Below are 15,763 nucleotides of genomic sequence, written 5' to 3' on the forward strand. Positions count from 1 at the left end.
TTACATGAAAAATGAATGAAAAAGATGGTCAAAGTAAAAGTTTTGCATCTTAACTCAATTGCAAAAAATAATCATTAGGAAGGGAGGATTTAATTTTTGTGGGATATATGGGGTAGCTCTACGAGAAATTTAAGTAGAAGAATAAAAATTGCTCACTTTAAAATACTTTAAGAATGTTTTATGATAAGAATGATACTATAGGAATGTAGTTTAAATTTGAAGTGTAGTTAAAGAATGTTTTATGCTAAAAATGATATTTTAAGAATGTAGTTTAAGTTTGGATATAGTTAAATGATGTTTTTAGCCAAAAATTCAACACTAACACAATATAATATTGTCTTGTCAATATTTATGGTAATATGTTTAAATTATTACTTAACTTAAAAAAACATAAAAATTATTTACTTTTTTAAAAAAAGAGTTGACCCAGCAGAGCCTATAGTCCATATATTTATGGTAATGAGGATTTCAGAAAAGAAAATTGAGAACTAACAGAGAAAGAAAAGGTTCATATACAACAGCAATAACATAAAACAAGCTCTTCTCAGATACTCAAGAAAACACCTGTTGGTGTCTTAGTTACAACAAAGCTGTTCCATGGGTCCAGAGAAAAAAATCAATATATAGAAGCTCAAATGTTGTTTTATGGCATAGAACTGCCAATTACCGAGTAGGAAACAATGTCTCCCTCCAACATCTTAAGCTTCATTGCAACTAATCCTTCACTACTTGACATTCCCGCACACAGTTGACATGTCGAAGTTTCCTCGAGACAATTCTATTGAAACAAAACTGACCTCTGCAATTGCTACAGAAGAGACTACAGACTAAATGGCACCTCAGTTTCACTATAGATGAATTATTTGATGATCATACAAGTGACGAAAAAGGGTATAACTGACACATTCGGACTATACGCTGGAGGAGGTTAAGGTTTTGATTCTCGGCTGTGTCAGGTTTCTGAGTGGTGAGTACCACGTTCATCCAAGGGCAAACTGTCAGGTATCTGTAGGTAGTTGGAACAGCTTTAAACTTACGGGGTCCCGAGTAACTGTGTCAATCCTCGTCCTCTTCTTCAGATGCTTCCTTGAGCCACTGCAAAAAAATCCAGAGTTCATAAGGTGCATGCATGATTCAAGTAGTAAAGCGAGGAATATTGAAAAGACAAACTTTGCTTTTCTTCTCTTTTTTCAATTTACAAGTTAGTAAATTACTTGTCATTTCTTTCCTCAGCATTGGGAATCAGGGGGTGGGGAGAGGTTGGGATAGAATGACAAGATAGGTTAAACAGATCAATCATCGAAATAGACCAATGGATCTTCGATACTGGCAGGTCATCTAGCAAAGTTACAAGTGCTGTAACTACAAACCTGAATAAATTTTTCTGATTGCTTGACAAAAATCTTATCTGACTCCTCTGCTCCTTCCTTTTCAGAGGCCCAGTCAAGTATTGCCTCTTCTTGTATAATATCCTGATCGTACAGATGATGCAAAATCTGTGGAGGGACAAAATAGAGGAATGATATATAGGTTAGATTGCATAGGGGATATTTAAGTAGGTCAGATGCGGTATACATGATCAAACAAGAGATGTTGTGTGATAGCACAAAAAGCGTTTTAACAAGGGAAGGGTTTTCTGATTATCGCTTTTCCGGCAAGGCTGTGACTGAATTTGGTGGGTGTTCCCGTCCATCTTTGGTTTGTTGGTTTATTCAAGCAAAGATCTTGCAGTGTGTATCCATTGTTCAAGAGAGTAAAGAAGTGGCTTGCGGGGATAGCAAAAGAGGTATTTGTCGAACAAGTTTTGATCAGAAGTACTGTTTCTAGCATATCTACATATTTCATGTCACTTTTGCAAGCCCCTGGCGAAGTGACTGAGAGGTTGGAAAGACTAGTGTAACTTTTTATGAGACAGTTCAGAAGGCGATTGGAAGCTTCATCTGGTGAATTGGAGAGTTATCACATATAGTGGATGTACTCTGCATTGTTTGGGCAATATTGTTGTTTTTACCCTTTTGCAGGCGCAAAATGTAAAATTAGGGGAAGCAGATTAGGCTGGCATTTGACTCCTCCATGATTGTATAATAAGCCTTGTTACCACACCCATATCTACTCCTTTTTTTTTAACATTAAATCTTAGAGTCATAGAGTACCACCGTATCTACTTTAGTTGTATGCATTATATAATCCTTGTCATTAGAAGTTCCAAGTTCACTGAGAGTCGTGTAATTATGATCAGAATTGTATTGAGTGTATTTCATGGATTAATATAGACGTTCTAAATGATTATAAGGTTAATGAGCCACAAGTTTTATGAATTCAGGTTCTAACATTTCTGTTATCATGATGCATAGCTGTCTAAGCATAAGCATAAAATGAGTGTTGGTTTGCTCGATGGTAAGGTACAGGCATTGGTGTTTTCTCCAGATTAAGGGTGTGACATCAACCACATATCTTCATAGCCACTTACCCATCAATGGCCCTTGTTTCTCTTATTTAATTGGTGTCGGAAGGCAGTAAACTGCAAATGCACACTAAAGTGCAACGAGTTGTCGGCAAGGGGACAAAAGTAAAGGGAACTTCAACTCTCTTCTCAGTAATAGTCCAAATAAAACAAGGACATTTAGCTAGCAGTGGAATTTAAGGCTCTTTAGAACACTACACATCATGCCAACACAGCAAAAGCAAATCTACTATCAGAATTTGAGACAGCAAATTGTGAAATAAAATTTCAAAATATTCATCTACTGTTCCTTTATAAGTATTATTCACATAGACTATCTTCAACAATATTAACAACTTCCAAAATGAATTGCTTCTTACGTGTTAAGACAAGTAGACAACAAGATTGTATTATAGATTGTGTAGATCTAACCCTTTGCTACACACATCTAACAGCCAAACAACTGGAAAGAATAATTCAATCCTCTAACCATTGACTGCAAAACTGAAGCAACTTCTAAGAACGAAACAGCTTACCTGTACAAATAATGGAGAATATTCCCTGGCAGACTCCAAGCACATTTCTTCAAACTTCAAAATTACTTCAATCTGACAATCAAAGTCAGAATATTCATAAGCACCAAAAATGTGAAATAGTCGTCAAACATCGTAACTGATGGAAAAACATTTACCCCTGTGATTTTTAAGAACCCAACGTTTCTTTGGGTAAGATAAACAACCAACAGATAGGTGGCAAGTTAACACACCACTGGTCCAATTTAATTACGTAATTAATTTTCACTACCTATTGCGCCTCAGGATGGTTAAAAAAATCATTACTTTATTTTAGTTTACCTGTTTTGGAGAGAGAGGGGAAGTTTCTTTACCTCTTCATCAATGCTTGACAAGTAATATTTCAGAAGCTTTTTCCATTTCCTAACCGTGGAGACAACATTCTTGTACAATTCATCTGAAAAAGAACATATATAAAAATATATATGTGATGAATACACAAACCATATGACGGAAGCGGTCAAAGAAAAGCATAAAAGACTAGACAAAATATAGTCCACCTCCAGAAAGACAAGAGTGAGGAAAAAAAAAAGGATGGAAGAAAGTGCATCCAGCTAAATTCTTTATATCTTTGACAAGATATTAGCGTCTGAGATCAAGAATGCAATGGCAATGAATACTCAAAACTCAGTATCTAAACCATCATGTTTTAAAAGAAAAATATGAACATACAAGTACAAATGCACATGCATAGCAAACAACAGAACATCAACAAAGAGTAGAAAATTAATCTCAGAAACTGGAAATGGAAGCCAAGAGACAATGATATTGACCTAAAAAGTTCTATTTTTAATTGACTTGTAGCTTTAAGGGAATAGTGCTTCAATGCTTGACATGCATATCAAATGATCTTTGAATTTATGCAACAGATGTCCATTTGGTGGACATCCAAGTTGACAAAGTGAATCTGAATCTACACTATCAAAAGTTATTTCTCTTCTCTTTGATGAAGACAGGAAAACTAGCACCGCTCACCACAGAGTGCCATAAATCCAGTAATCTGTGTCAAGTTGCAACAGAAAAAGCAACCTAACAGATGATTACAACAACCCGGGTTATTGTGAAACACAAAAATAGAAGGAAAACTTACTAGGCGAGTCATGTGGAGCATCCAGTGCCAATTTCATCACTGAATAAAATAAAGCACCTGCACAATCTGCAGATGCCATATTGTATGACAACCTGCAATGAAATAGAGAAAGAAGGCATAAATAATCTGAACACAGAAGATCGCACAATAGAATTTATTTTTTTGTACAAGACAGACAATGAGAGATATTTGGCATTTGAATCACATCTCTGTCCTGAAAAGCATTTCTCCAAAGCTAAAGCTTATTTAGCACTGAAGATTCTACTGTGTTTACATTTTCACTAAGGGGGTCATTTGGTATGTTGGACAAGCATAGATAGTCCTGCGACAAAAACTTAGTACTAAACATATACGTCTTTAACAAAAATAAAGACTCCTGAAAAATAACAGATTGTGCACGATCTTGCGAATTACTTCTGAATGTAGTCAGAAATTAAAATGAACAACAACAACCAATCATCAATTTCACCAGTCTTTCTTCCTATGACAATATGTTTCTCCTTCTACCATCAGAAATAAATAAGGATAGTGCAAAGAGATAGTAAATGTGAAAATTTACAAGAGATAAATGCAACTACTTGAGGTAAAGGCAGGAGGCCACAAATTTACTCAGCACTATCTACAAATAATCTGGAGGTTTCCATATTTATCTTTACTTAATAATACTTTCTGGAACTCAATTCATCCTCTTATGTACTTTAAATTGCACACAAAATCTTGGGTCTAATCAGAGTAAGACAAACAACATGAGACCAGGGAACTCGTTTACAGTAAGTCTGCATATACAGTGTAGAGTAGTACAGTAATGAAAGGAAAGGTCAAAGACGAGAAGCAGAACACTGTCTTGCAGGAGACAGGCAACAAAGTAGACAGCCAAAATGAAAAAAGAAAAAGAAACAGAAGACAAAGAGGAGAGGAAAAATGCTGCTTTAACCTAGCAAAGATATACTAAGCCAAGTAGCACTTCAACCCTCTTTGGTAAATACAAGCAGAAATTAAAGAAGTTGTCCGAAGGGCAAGAGCTACAGAATATACAGAAAGTGGAAATCTTGTAATAAAACTGGCATGAAATAATGCAGCAAACAGGAGCCAACAGGAGGGAAGAGCAAAAGTTAATTCCATGAAAAGAGCTTTTCTCAAGGCACCATAGTCGATAATATAAGATATTGATATTCTAGTACCATACCGCAACGAATTAACTTCTAAGATTACATGGTCATCTGTTACATCTTCCTCTACAGCCCTTTGAAAAGTTGCTTCAACCTGTAGTAATAAATGGAAAGGAAATCTTAATCTATGATACAGTTGTACGAAATAATCATAAATATTCCCATCAAAACCTACTTCTCTTTCAAAAATCACAGAGTCATCTCTAATGTCTTCAGCGTCTTCATTGGAATCATTAGTAATAGAATCAGGTCCCAGTTCTCCAGAAGGTGGAAGAAAAGCACCATCTTCATTTGGTAAATCCGTTTCATCATTAGAGATTTGCATGATCTCAACAAGTTTATCCACAGGAATTGGTGCAACAGAGTGTCTCCATTCTTCTTCCTGTCCAGCCTCACTGACTAGCCATATGAAACCTACTCCACCATCACCAACCTGGAAAATCAGGATAAGGTATAAGAAACAAACAACTAACGCATCATAACAGCTTTGGCTTTTCAAACAAGATACAGAATTTCACACAGGTGACTTTTGTTTTTCCTTCTTTTTTTTTAATAAAGAATCTCTTTCCATTTGTTTCCCATTTTGGGCACCTGTGGACAGGAACTCAAAGACTGAATCACACCTACACGACTTTATAGCGCAGGTTCAAGCACCAGATCAGTGTCACAGATAAATTGAAAAGGATCTAAAAAGAACTTTCTATGCTTTTCTCAAAAAACTTTCTATTTCAACAAACAAACAAGGAAGTCTCACTTAGTCGGCAGGGAGGACGTTATGCATCCAAAGAAATTGGTTGGAGGGGAGAGGAGAGACATGAGGAGAAAGATCTCTGAATTGCAACAGAGCCCCATTAAGGAAGCGGAAGACTTCACCGGCAACATAACTTTGATGGTAGGGAATGACAGTAGAATCAAATACTGGAGTCACAACTGATTATGAGAAGAGATGTTGAGACTCACATTTCCGAACATTTACAATATCTCAGACCAGAAAGAAATGAATACAACCTATCCAAAGATTACAAGAACGAAGAGTCCATCAAGACAGAAGGATTGGCAAGGAAACTAATAAACTAGAAAGTAGCTAATTTTTAAGGTCTAGTTGCAATGGATACAAGAAAAGTACAATTGAAGCATTACAATGAGTAATAAGGATTTTAGGATAAGTATAAGTATGAGAGAATAAGTGCACCAAAGTTTAGCCTCCATAATTAGAATAAAGTTGATGTAAGATTACACAGAGTTGTGGTTCCTGAATGCAGACAATTCAGATATCTAGGCTATAATCTTCCAGGAGAATGGCATGAAAGATGAAGATGCAACACACAAATTTTAATTAGAAGGTTGAAATGGAGAGAGTTANTTAATCATAAAGATGCTAACAAATTGAATGTAAATTCTATAAAACAATGTGACACCAACAATTTTATATGGGAGTGTCTATTGGACCGTAGAAGCCCAATATATCCCCAAGATGAGTGTTGCAGAAAAACATATGTTAACATGGATGTGCGGACATACAAACAGGATAAGAAAACAAAACGATCACATCCGAGCGGTGCAAGATCACCTGCAATGTCAATATCCTATGTAGACCTCTAATTTGATCAAATACATGTGATAGTATGATAACTAAAAGTCTATTTGAACAGCCCCCAAGGCTTAGCTCAAGTGGCAAAAGGTGGAGGATTTGTGTCTTAGGTCCCATGTTCAAGCTCCACACCACGCAAAGCGAAGCCCGGTATTTAAGTGGAGAAGGGTAGAGGGTTGGGTCCATTATCCACCGAGTTCAGAAGGCTGTGATTGGTCCAAAGGATGGGTCACAGAAGGATCTCTAGGTTATCAAAAAAAAAAAACCTATTTGAACAAACTTCTAGAATTTCTTACTGAGAAGCACATCATTTCAATTTCAAAAAGAGAAACACATTTGTCAAAATAGCTTTTCCGAGAAGTACTCTTTCAAAGAAGCATTTTGTGATAATCTTTATTTGAGAAGTAATTTTAGCAGCAAGAGTTAAAACTTACCTCATACTCTTGCGAGTCAGGTAGCTCAGTCCTCTCTTCCTCATTCAACAGGTCCAAAGTACCAGAGACAGCTGAGGTAAATCAATTTAAGGATCGTTCTTAATTCATAAGTTATAGAGAATCTTATAAAAACCATATAACAGTAATAACAACAAAAAATTAAAAACACCAGAAGACATCATTTACCAACATGCACAAGATGCACATTTTAAGACTCATAGTTTAATGTCTAGCAGACAGGAAACTAGTTTGACTCTACCAAACTGAGAATTACAACATTTAGAATCAATTACTCCTCCAACGTCAGAAAAGGTAGAACTTAATTTATAATGGGCAGGCCAATAGCGACAAGGCAGTTGGGCAGCCAACAAGATGACTTTCTTCCAAGTAACGCCATAAGATAAAATATAAATATTACGGAAATATGTAAAATACATCCAAAAGTTAATTATTATATCTATAAATAACAATCTCGCAAATTTTTAATTATAAAAATACGATATATAATCAAGTGTTTGGAGAAAGGCTAAAAGAAAATATTCTAAAGACAAAAGGTTTCAGTATGCACGGAACACTGTTGGGATGACAGACAAGCCAAAGTCTAAAGCCTGCATGGAACACACATCACCTACCAAGGTACTTCCTATAAATACTTCACCTATCAAAGGTGTTGACACGTATATTGAGGTGATAGGTCCATGGAACTTTATCCCTTCATGCTTGCCTAAGCCTTCACCTATCAAGGTCGTGTGATTTCTTGTTCTTCAATTTCTGTTACTATCTTGTTATTTCGTCATTTCATGAATTCGTTTGTAGTATGGTTCTGTTACTATCTATCATTTTGTTACTGTCTATAGGCTCTTGTACTTCCATTATGTTTTTCTAGACTTCTTATGCCTTGAACCGGAGTTCTATCAGAAACAACCTCCCTCACCTTTGAGGTAGAAAATAAGAATTGCATACCCTCTACCCTACTGCGACTCCACTGTGTGGGACTACACTGGGAATATTAATGTAGTTGTTGTGGTTGCCTTGGGTTGTTTAGAAGCACCTCACCCTGTTCCAAGTGTCTAAATGTGTTCAAACTTCTAACTTTTATGACATTGTCCCAAAACCAAAATAATGAAAATAAATAGAGGATTCCACATTTAAGTGCAACTTATTGGTTTGATTGTCTTTCAAAATTTTAAGCTACTTCAGAAAAATCCAGCTTATTTTTATGACATTGTCCCAAAACCAAAATAATGAAAATAAATAGAGGATTACACATTTAAGCGCAACTTATTGGTTTGATGGTCTTTCGAAATTTAAGCTACTTCAGAAAATCCAACATAAGCCTCATAACATTAGTAGACTCCTCTCGGATGGGCAATCTAGTCATATTTCTCCTATGTCAAATTACTCCATAATTTCGCTCCTATTCTGCCCTAAACTTGAGTTTTGTCAAAGTTATTGATGATTCTGAACTTCCCTATTTTGGGAAAATCTAGAATTAAGGACGGAATAGGAAAGAAACAAGGTTAAGTAATTTGGTGTGGGAGTGTTGTCAAAAAAAAAAGTAATTTGGTGTGGGAGTCTATGATGATTATTTGCATAATTGAGACACCATTCAAGCATAGATAATAATTGTTTTTTCATACCGTACTTCAGATCTAAGTAACAGTTTTCAGGAGTGCATATTTGTGTGGAAGTCCTCAGGACTAATCAAAATTCAAGAAGTGTAGACGAAGAGACAAGAATGTGTAAAAACGCCAACATTATTCCACCTGGGTGTCTATCATCTAAGGCACACTATATAGGAAAATACAAGCCATATTTATTCGCTCACTTCACCAAAATACAATATTCAAAAGTGAGAAAAGTTACATGGACTTTCAGTGATCCCACTACTATTGTCAGCATATTCCAGTTCCTCATCACTATCTTGCTTGATTGGTTGCTGATGCAAAGATACCTTGGAGTAAGCAGGTACAAGGAAATTCCTGCCAATCACAACCTGAGGGAGATAGATGCTATCATTTCAAAGTAGCAAAAAAAGGGAAAGGCTGGGTTATCAAACAGACAAATATGTTGGTGCAGACTAAAAGAAAGGAAAACCAGGTACATGAGTGTGAGACATTGGTGTGCAACAGTTATTAAGTTCAATCAAGAACCGTTACCAGGGGCAAAGGCAAATTATACGACAACATACTCAGTGTGATCCCACAAGTGATGCTCTAAGGCAAAGGCAAATTATGAGGGGGAAAAATAGGACATATTGTAGTAAGCAGAAACAATCTAGGGTAGTTAAGATTTAAGAAACATTCATATCTAATCAAGAATTCAAACGTGACATAAGATCTCTGCCTCACTATTAATTGTGCAAGGTCTAAACCCTTTTTAAGTTAGAAGTGCTACCTCCATGGTCAAGTAGAATAACCCTCTACGCCACAGCTCATGACTTCAGTATATGAGTTAAGCATAAGATAGAAGCCTGATCTTTAAGTGTCAAATTTCTGCTTTTCAGTTTAATAAATCCCTTTGACGATGAGGATTTACCATGGCACTGAGGAAGGGTGGAAACCCCTGATATGATTTACCATAGATTCATTCGAACTGATCAATTTATTCACAAAGAAATGCTTAAAGAAGTGGCCCCAGATCTTAGTCAAAAGCAAGAAACATATAAAGGTAAACAGCCTGTCCAGAAAGAACCGCCAAAAAAACATGAATAATCTCGTCTCCACCTCCTAAGGGATGATGTCTTGAGGCAACGTTACGATGTGTGAATTGCTTAATTGAAATTCATCAAAAACGGGTCTGACTAGTACATCCAAAAAAAAAGAAGTGTGTAATCTTTGTTCTTTAGAGGCACTTACCTTAAAAGACAAGACGACACCAGGCTCTAAAGCTGCTCCAGACTTCATTGTCACACCGTCGCAAACTATTGAGTGCTTCAGTTTGCAGCCATCTTCAATAGTGACATTATGCCATATATAGCAGCTTTCTATAGTGACATTTGACCCAATCGAGCAACCTTCCCCAACAACTGAATTTGAAATCTCTGTGTTGTTCCCAATACTGGTTCCAGACCCAATGACAGTAAAGGGACCAATTTTCGATGAGCTGGATTGCTTAATTTCTGAGAAATGGCAGGTAAACAACAATGTCAAAAGAGTCCAGAAAAAATAACAAAATCTATATTTATTTATTTATTTGAAACTTGTGATGTTATATTCCTCAGCATTAAGGTATGCTGGACACCTACAAAAAGGTAGTAACAAGCTAAAACAAGAGACTAATTACAAAATCCTGAAAGATCTACCAATTGTTCAGCATTTTCTATACAGTGTTCTTTACACCAAAAATAGAAAGTTGCTATGCAGCTCTCTTTGACAATCTATATCACCTATACTTTTTTCACAAAAAAGTTCATACAAGATGATATGAGCATAAATTAGCAACAAAACCTCGCAAATTGTATAGCTAGCTTGCTTTATTATATAGCAAGTATTCTTGCAGCAAAACCTCGGAACTTACAAGGACATCAGATGCTATAAGAAAAAATACTAGACCTCCATCTCAAACTAGATGGAGTCAGCTACACGACTCCTCAACAACAAGCACATCAGATACTAAAGCAGTTAAAGTTAAATCCTGTGAACAGCAAAACCTGTTAGATTACCACATTTTTTGAAGCCATTACTCCTTGTTGTTAGCCGCAGTTTTAAAAATTGATATTCAATATTTCTTTTGATTAGGTAAATAATTTTATTAATGTGGGAAAAACTCATGTATACAATACATCTACCAAAAAGTAGAGAATGCCATAAATTGTTATTCAATATTTCCATCTTCAAAATGTCCAACCTAAGTTAATCCATTAGCAACATGTTCAAGTAAGCGAGAAGATAAGATGGAATTGGTCCTGACCAGGTGCTCGATACATGCCCTGCCTTTCCAATTTAGTAGCAGAATTTCCAAAAAACTGGACATCAGGCACCAAGGGATATGTCCACCGCTGAATTATGTCCTTGCTAATTGTGTGGTAACTTCTATAGTTGTCAATTCTAGCCGCATAACTTGAATGAATTTCATGACTGTAGATTTTATAACCCATTATCTGAAAAAAGAAAAAGACGTTGAGGATAAAGATATTGATGTAGGAAGCAAGAAGAGATGCTCAGCAACGCAAACAAGAGAGAGATTTCAATTGATATAGCTAAAGAAACTTGACCATGAAAGATGGATAGTACCATCTCACTTGAACTTGGCTAAACTATTGGATACACTCGACTCTGTTTCCGCTTCTTTAAGTTTGAAAGCAGAAGGCCACAACTAGACTTTTGGATGAGTATACTATAGTGAGTAGTACCAAAAGCTTAAAATATTTTTAAAACTTTTATTTATATAATTACTTCTCCAACACACCTCCTAACATGAGGACCAGATTCATCTCAATCATTCCATACACATGAAAGGTATCGATGACACTCAAATACAACTCAACATACTTCCATACTATGTAAAAGAACATAAGAATCCAGCTAAACTTTAAGAATGGGTCATTACAGATTCCTAACCAACTTCCTCGTGCCCGTAGAACCCAATTTTCGGATAATTTTTTTTACATTAACTTAAGTGAACTTACTGGCAAGAGAACGAGTTCACCAAAATCTTAATGAAACGATTATATCTATTTACTTACTTATGTTCAAGAATAACTAATTCATTCTTTTGGCATCCTTACACAGGGCGAAAATTAAGACATCGCCATACACAAACCATTCAGACCAGTAGCAAGATTTTGGGGTGAAACGACACTAGAAAACATTTTTTCAATGCATACTTTAGAATTATGTTTTTGCTTGACCTTCTCACTTATTCTTGGGTAGAAGAATAGCATTCGTCAAGAGAAATACAATGGGTTATACATACATCATCGACAAGCAACCCCTTGACAAAATCACGCCGCAAATGTTGATAGTCAAAATTATCCGTGAAAAGACTCAAAACTTCTGGGGAGCAAATGTCAATGTAGCAATCCTGCAACCAACACTTACCAATCATTTATCACAAAAATAAAATTGAAAGAAATGACGAGCCTTCTCCAAAATAAGATGAAGACAGGAAGAATAGCATCACATGTGAAGAGTAAATTTAGCTACAAGAAACTTGGACTTCTCTTACTAGTTCATCTATTAATGAAGGTTCGTACTAGGAAAGAAGCAACAATGGCATTTAAAAACATGAGTAAATAACAAGTTAGTGAAGTCAACAAAGGAAAGTAAATAACCTCACCAAATGCAATACCTAAACAATGTTAAACTCTGCCATTTGTTATTGAGGCAAAACAAACATATGAACCACATATACTGACTATTGCAAAACATTTGCATTGAAATTAAAACAAAAAATTTGTTTTGGCAGATGTAATCTGTAAATAACATTGTTAATAAAATTCAAGCAGGAGAGGAATAGAAAAGGCAACCACTCGTACAGCTCGTCCAATGACCTCATCTTTCTCAAGTAATGAAACCCAGATTATGCAACACAGATTATCAAGAATATTGCTCAAACTAGTAGCAGTACTAGCAAGACCAGACTATTATAACAAGAGTAACAAAACAAACCTGCTTGTCATTTTGAAGGGAAATGGAAGTATTATAAGTGAGCAATGCCTTGTCAAGAGACAAATATCCTTTTAAATTATCTCCCCTGTCTTCATAATACAGCAGCTGCTTCGTCTCTGGATCAATTACCATAAAAAGCTCTTCAGTTCCAAGACGAGATTGGCGAGTTACAGGTGAAGCCTTTGATTGTTTAATGACCATGGTCATTACAGCATTGCTATCCTTTCTTCGTCTCTCCTTATGTTCCTTAAGTGCCTGTGATAGTGACATGTTGCTCACAGTATCTCCACTGACGAGGATAAAATCACCGCGTATCTTCAAAAGCCAAAAAGTTGAGTCAACTAATCACATTGACAAAAGATTACTCCAAATTTAACAATATTAAGTCTACAAGTTTAAGCACAGTGAACACAAAGAGGAAAAGGAAACATCTTCCTCATCTCCGAAAACAAACATGGACTGCACACACTGTTCAATGTCGACATTGATCTTTGATCTTTTCCATAACGGTGGTGTTCGGATCAACTTGTGTGTGTCTCAACTATTTTACCAGGTACCTACTACCTTCACCGGCACAAACACCACATACTCTCTATTCACCAAAGGCTAAGATAGATGGGAAGATATCACCTCACATTTTTTTTTGCCTCGACTAAGTTTTGAACCATGATCTCCCATGGTTTTCATCCCTGTTTGATTCATTTTACAATTATATTTCCATGAGCTTTCGCCTCTTCATTATATATCTTCAAAGCCACTTCATCAGTAGATTGTTGTTCTGCTTCCTCGGATCTCTGATGCCCAAACCTCCCCTTACTCTACTGTTACCTCTTACTTGACCAGGTTATAGCCTTTAAAACTAGTAATAATTTTCCACACTCTCGAATACACAAACTATAGTAGGAACGGCTTATCTAACCCTAAAGCATCTACATGATAAGATCAGGATGCCAATTGCGTGATAAAGTCCCAGGCATTAGGATCAAACTTTATTTTTACTATTTTCCTGTGCCTTGTTGACAAAACCCCTTATTTCCATGTGATCCTAAAAAAATCTAGAGACATCACCAGTTGTATACTAAAATAGAAAACCATAGGATAACATGTACTTTCTTTGTTCAATAAATATGACAAACTGTAACATCCACTAACTGATTTTTAATTTGAGGGGAAGATGGCAAGATGATAAGCAAATGTCATTACATACCACATGTTGCTCATAAATCAAACGCAAAGCATCTCCTGCACTAATAGCATTGTGTGATTCGATCGTTGTGACTGAAAAGTTTGGTTGGCCAAACCAATTGGACTTATCCAAATAATCCATCACTTGCTTGGAATGAGCACAACAGAAAACAAAAACTTCTTCAACACCAGCAGATTCAAGCCATGCCAAGGTATAATCTATCATAGGGGCATTGACCAATGGTAGCAGTACCTGCAATGCAAAAACCATTAACCTGTATTATACACATATAACACTACATCTGTCAATACATTTACTTCGAATAGGCACATTCCAAATTTTGAATTAACTATTTAATTATTCATACAATTAGCAACATAAAAATTAGAGCATGCAATTTCATTCCTTAGACTGAAAATCCTAAAGCAAGCTCCTTCTCAATAAAATAACACAAAAAAACATGACGAATACATCTGACTGGTACTCCAAGATTATTCTTTGATATGGTTGGTGTTTGCTTCAGACATAGTTAGAAATTTAGAAAGATACCATAAGCTTGGATTTTTCCCAATTGTTAAATATCGAAAGAAAGTTGTTTTTTAAGATAAATGTGTTCAAGTTTTACTATTACGAGAAAAAAAAACAAAGATTCAGATTGCCTGAGACACCTAAAAGAAAATTTCAGACATGAACCTGTTGATAGAAGTCCAAGTTCTTGAAACCCATATAAATTTAATGAAAGTAAAATCAGATAAGGGTATTGAAAGGTTACTTTAGGGCGTTCAAGAGTGATGGGTCGGAACTTAGTGGTGAAACTATCAGCCAAGATAATAGCTTGCAAAGGGGTACGAGCCAATTCTTCCTCTGCATCTTCTGCTACCCCCATTCCTTTGCTTCCTCCCTTCTTGCCCACCATTTTTTCAGCGTTCAACAAGAATAACTAATTCTTCAAGGGGTTTTGCGGTGCTTCTTGAAACCCTGGTGGCTCCTCTTTCACTGAAAAGTGAAAACCCCTCTCTTCAGTTGCGTACGATTTTTAGATCGGGTCGGGTTAACCCACCGTAACCAATTTGGAACCCGAAACCAATTTGTTCGCTTTTTTATAGGAGTACTACTTATTATTGGGTTCGGCCCATGCTTTAGAGTTAAGCCCAACAAAAGAAAAATGTGTAAATAAGAGGTTTTAATTGAAAAAAAAAAACATTATTCTCAAGTATATAGTTTTATAAATATGTTTTGGAGGGTGGGAATATGTCAATCTTAGTTTTATCTTAGAATGGTATAAATTTATTTCCGATAAAAATGAATTCAAGATTTTAAATTTTGAATTCTTAGATTAAAAAATATAAAAAATAAAATACGTGTGTAAAATTAGGAAAACAAAATAGAAGTTATATTGTGTATAAGTGGAACCAAATCCTTGTTGAGAAGGGCTGAAAAGCTTAAATTGGTTTTATCTTTACGACGTAGCGACTTGATCACTTAGATACTGATCCAGTTATAAATCTATTATACATTTAATAGATTTTTATATAAATAAAATATTTGAAAAAAAGTTACCGTTACTTAGGGGTGACAATTGGATGGATTGGATCAAATTTCGAATATAGTTAGTTAAGACAATAATCAAGTCAAGACCCAATCCAATCCAAATTTAATTGGATCG

General features: G+C 35.7%; 1 protein-coding gene across 1 annotated transcript; it reads right to left on the reverse strand.

The window, feature by feature from the left end:
* Positions 1–507: 507 nt before the first annotated feature.
* LOC107008004 (translation initiation factor eIF-2B subunit epsilon-like) lies at positions 508–15,159 on the reverse strand. The gene is made up of 15 exons (XM_015206885.2): positions 14,870–15,159; positions 14,119–14,349; positions 12,912–13,226; positions 12,217–12,324; positions 11,212–11,401; positions 10,158–10,420; positions 9,166–9,295; positions 7,300–7,370; positions 5,450–5,707; positions 5,292–5,368; positions 4,106–4,197; positions 3,330–3,412; positions 2,980–3,051; positions 1,371–1,496; positions 508–1,095 (listed from the first exon to the last, which is right to left on the reverse strand). The coding sequence occupies exons 1-15, from the start codon at positions 15,011–15,013 to the stop codon at positions 1,057–1,059; spliced, it is 2,199 nt and encodes a 732-aa protein (XP_015062371.1). The 5' UTR covers positions 15,014–15,159; the 3' UTR covers positions 508–1,056.
* Positions 15,160–15,763: the final 604 nt, after the last annotated feature.

The sequence above is a fragment of the Solanum pennellii genome, chromosome 1 (genome assembly GCF_001406875.1).
Source record: "Solanum pennellii chromosome 1, SPENNV200".
In the NCBI taxonomy this organism is placed as follows: domain Eukaryota; kingdom Viridiplantae; phylum Streptophyta; class Magnoliopsida; order Solanales; family Solanaceae; genus Solanum; species Solanum pennellii.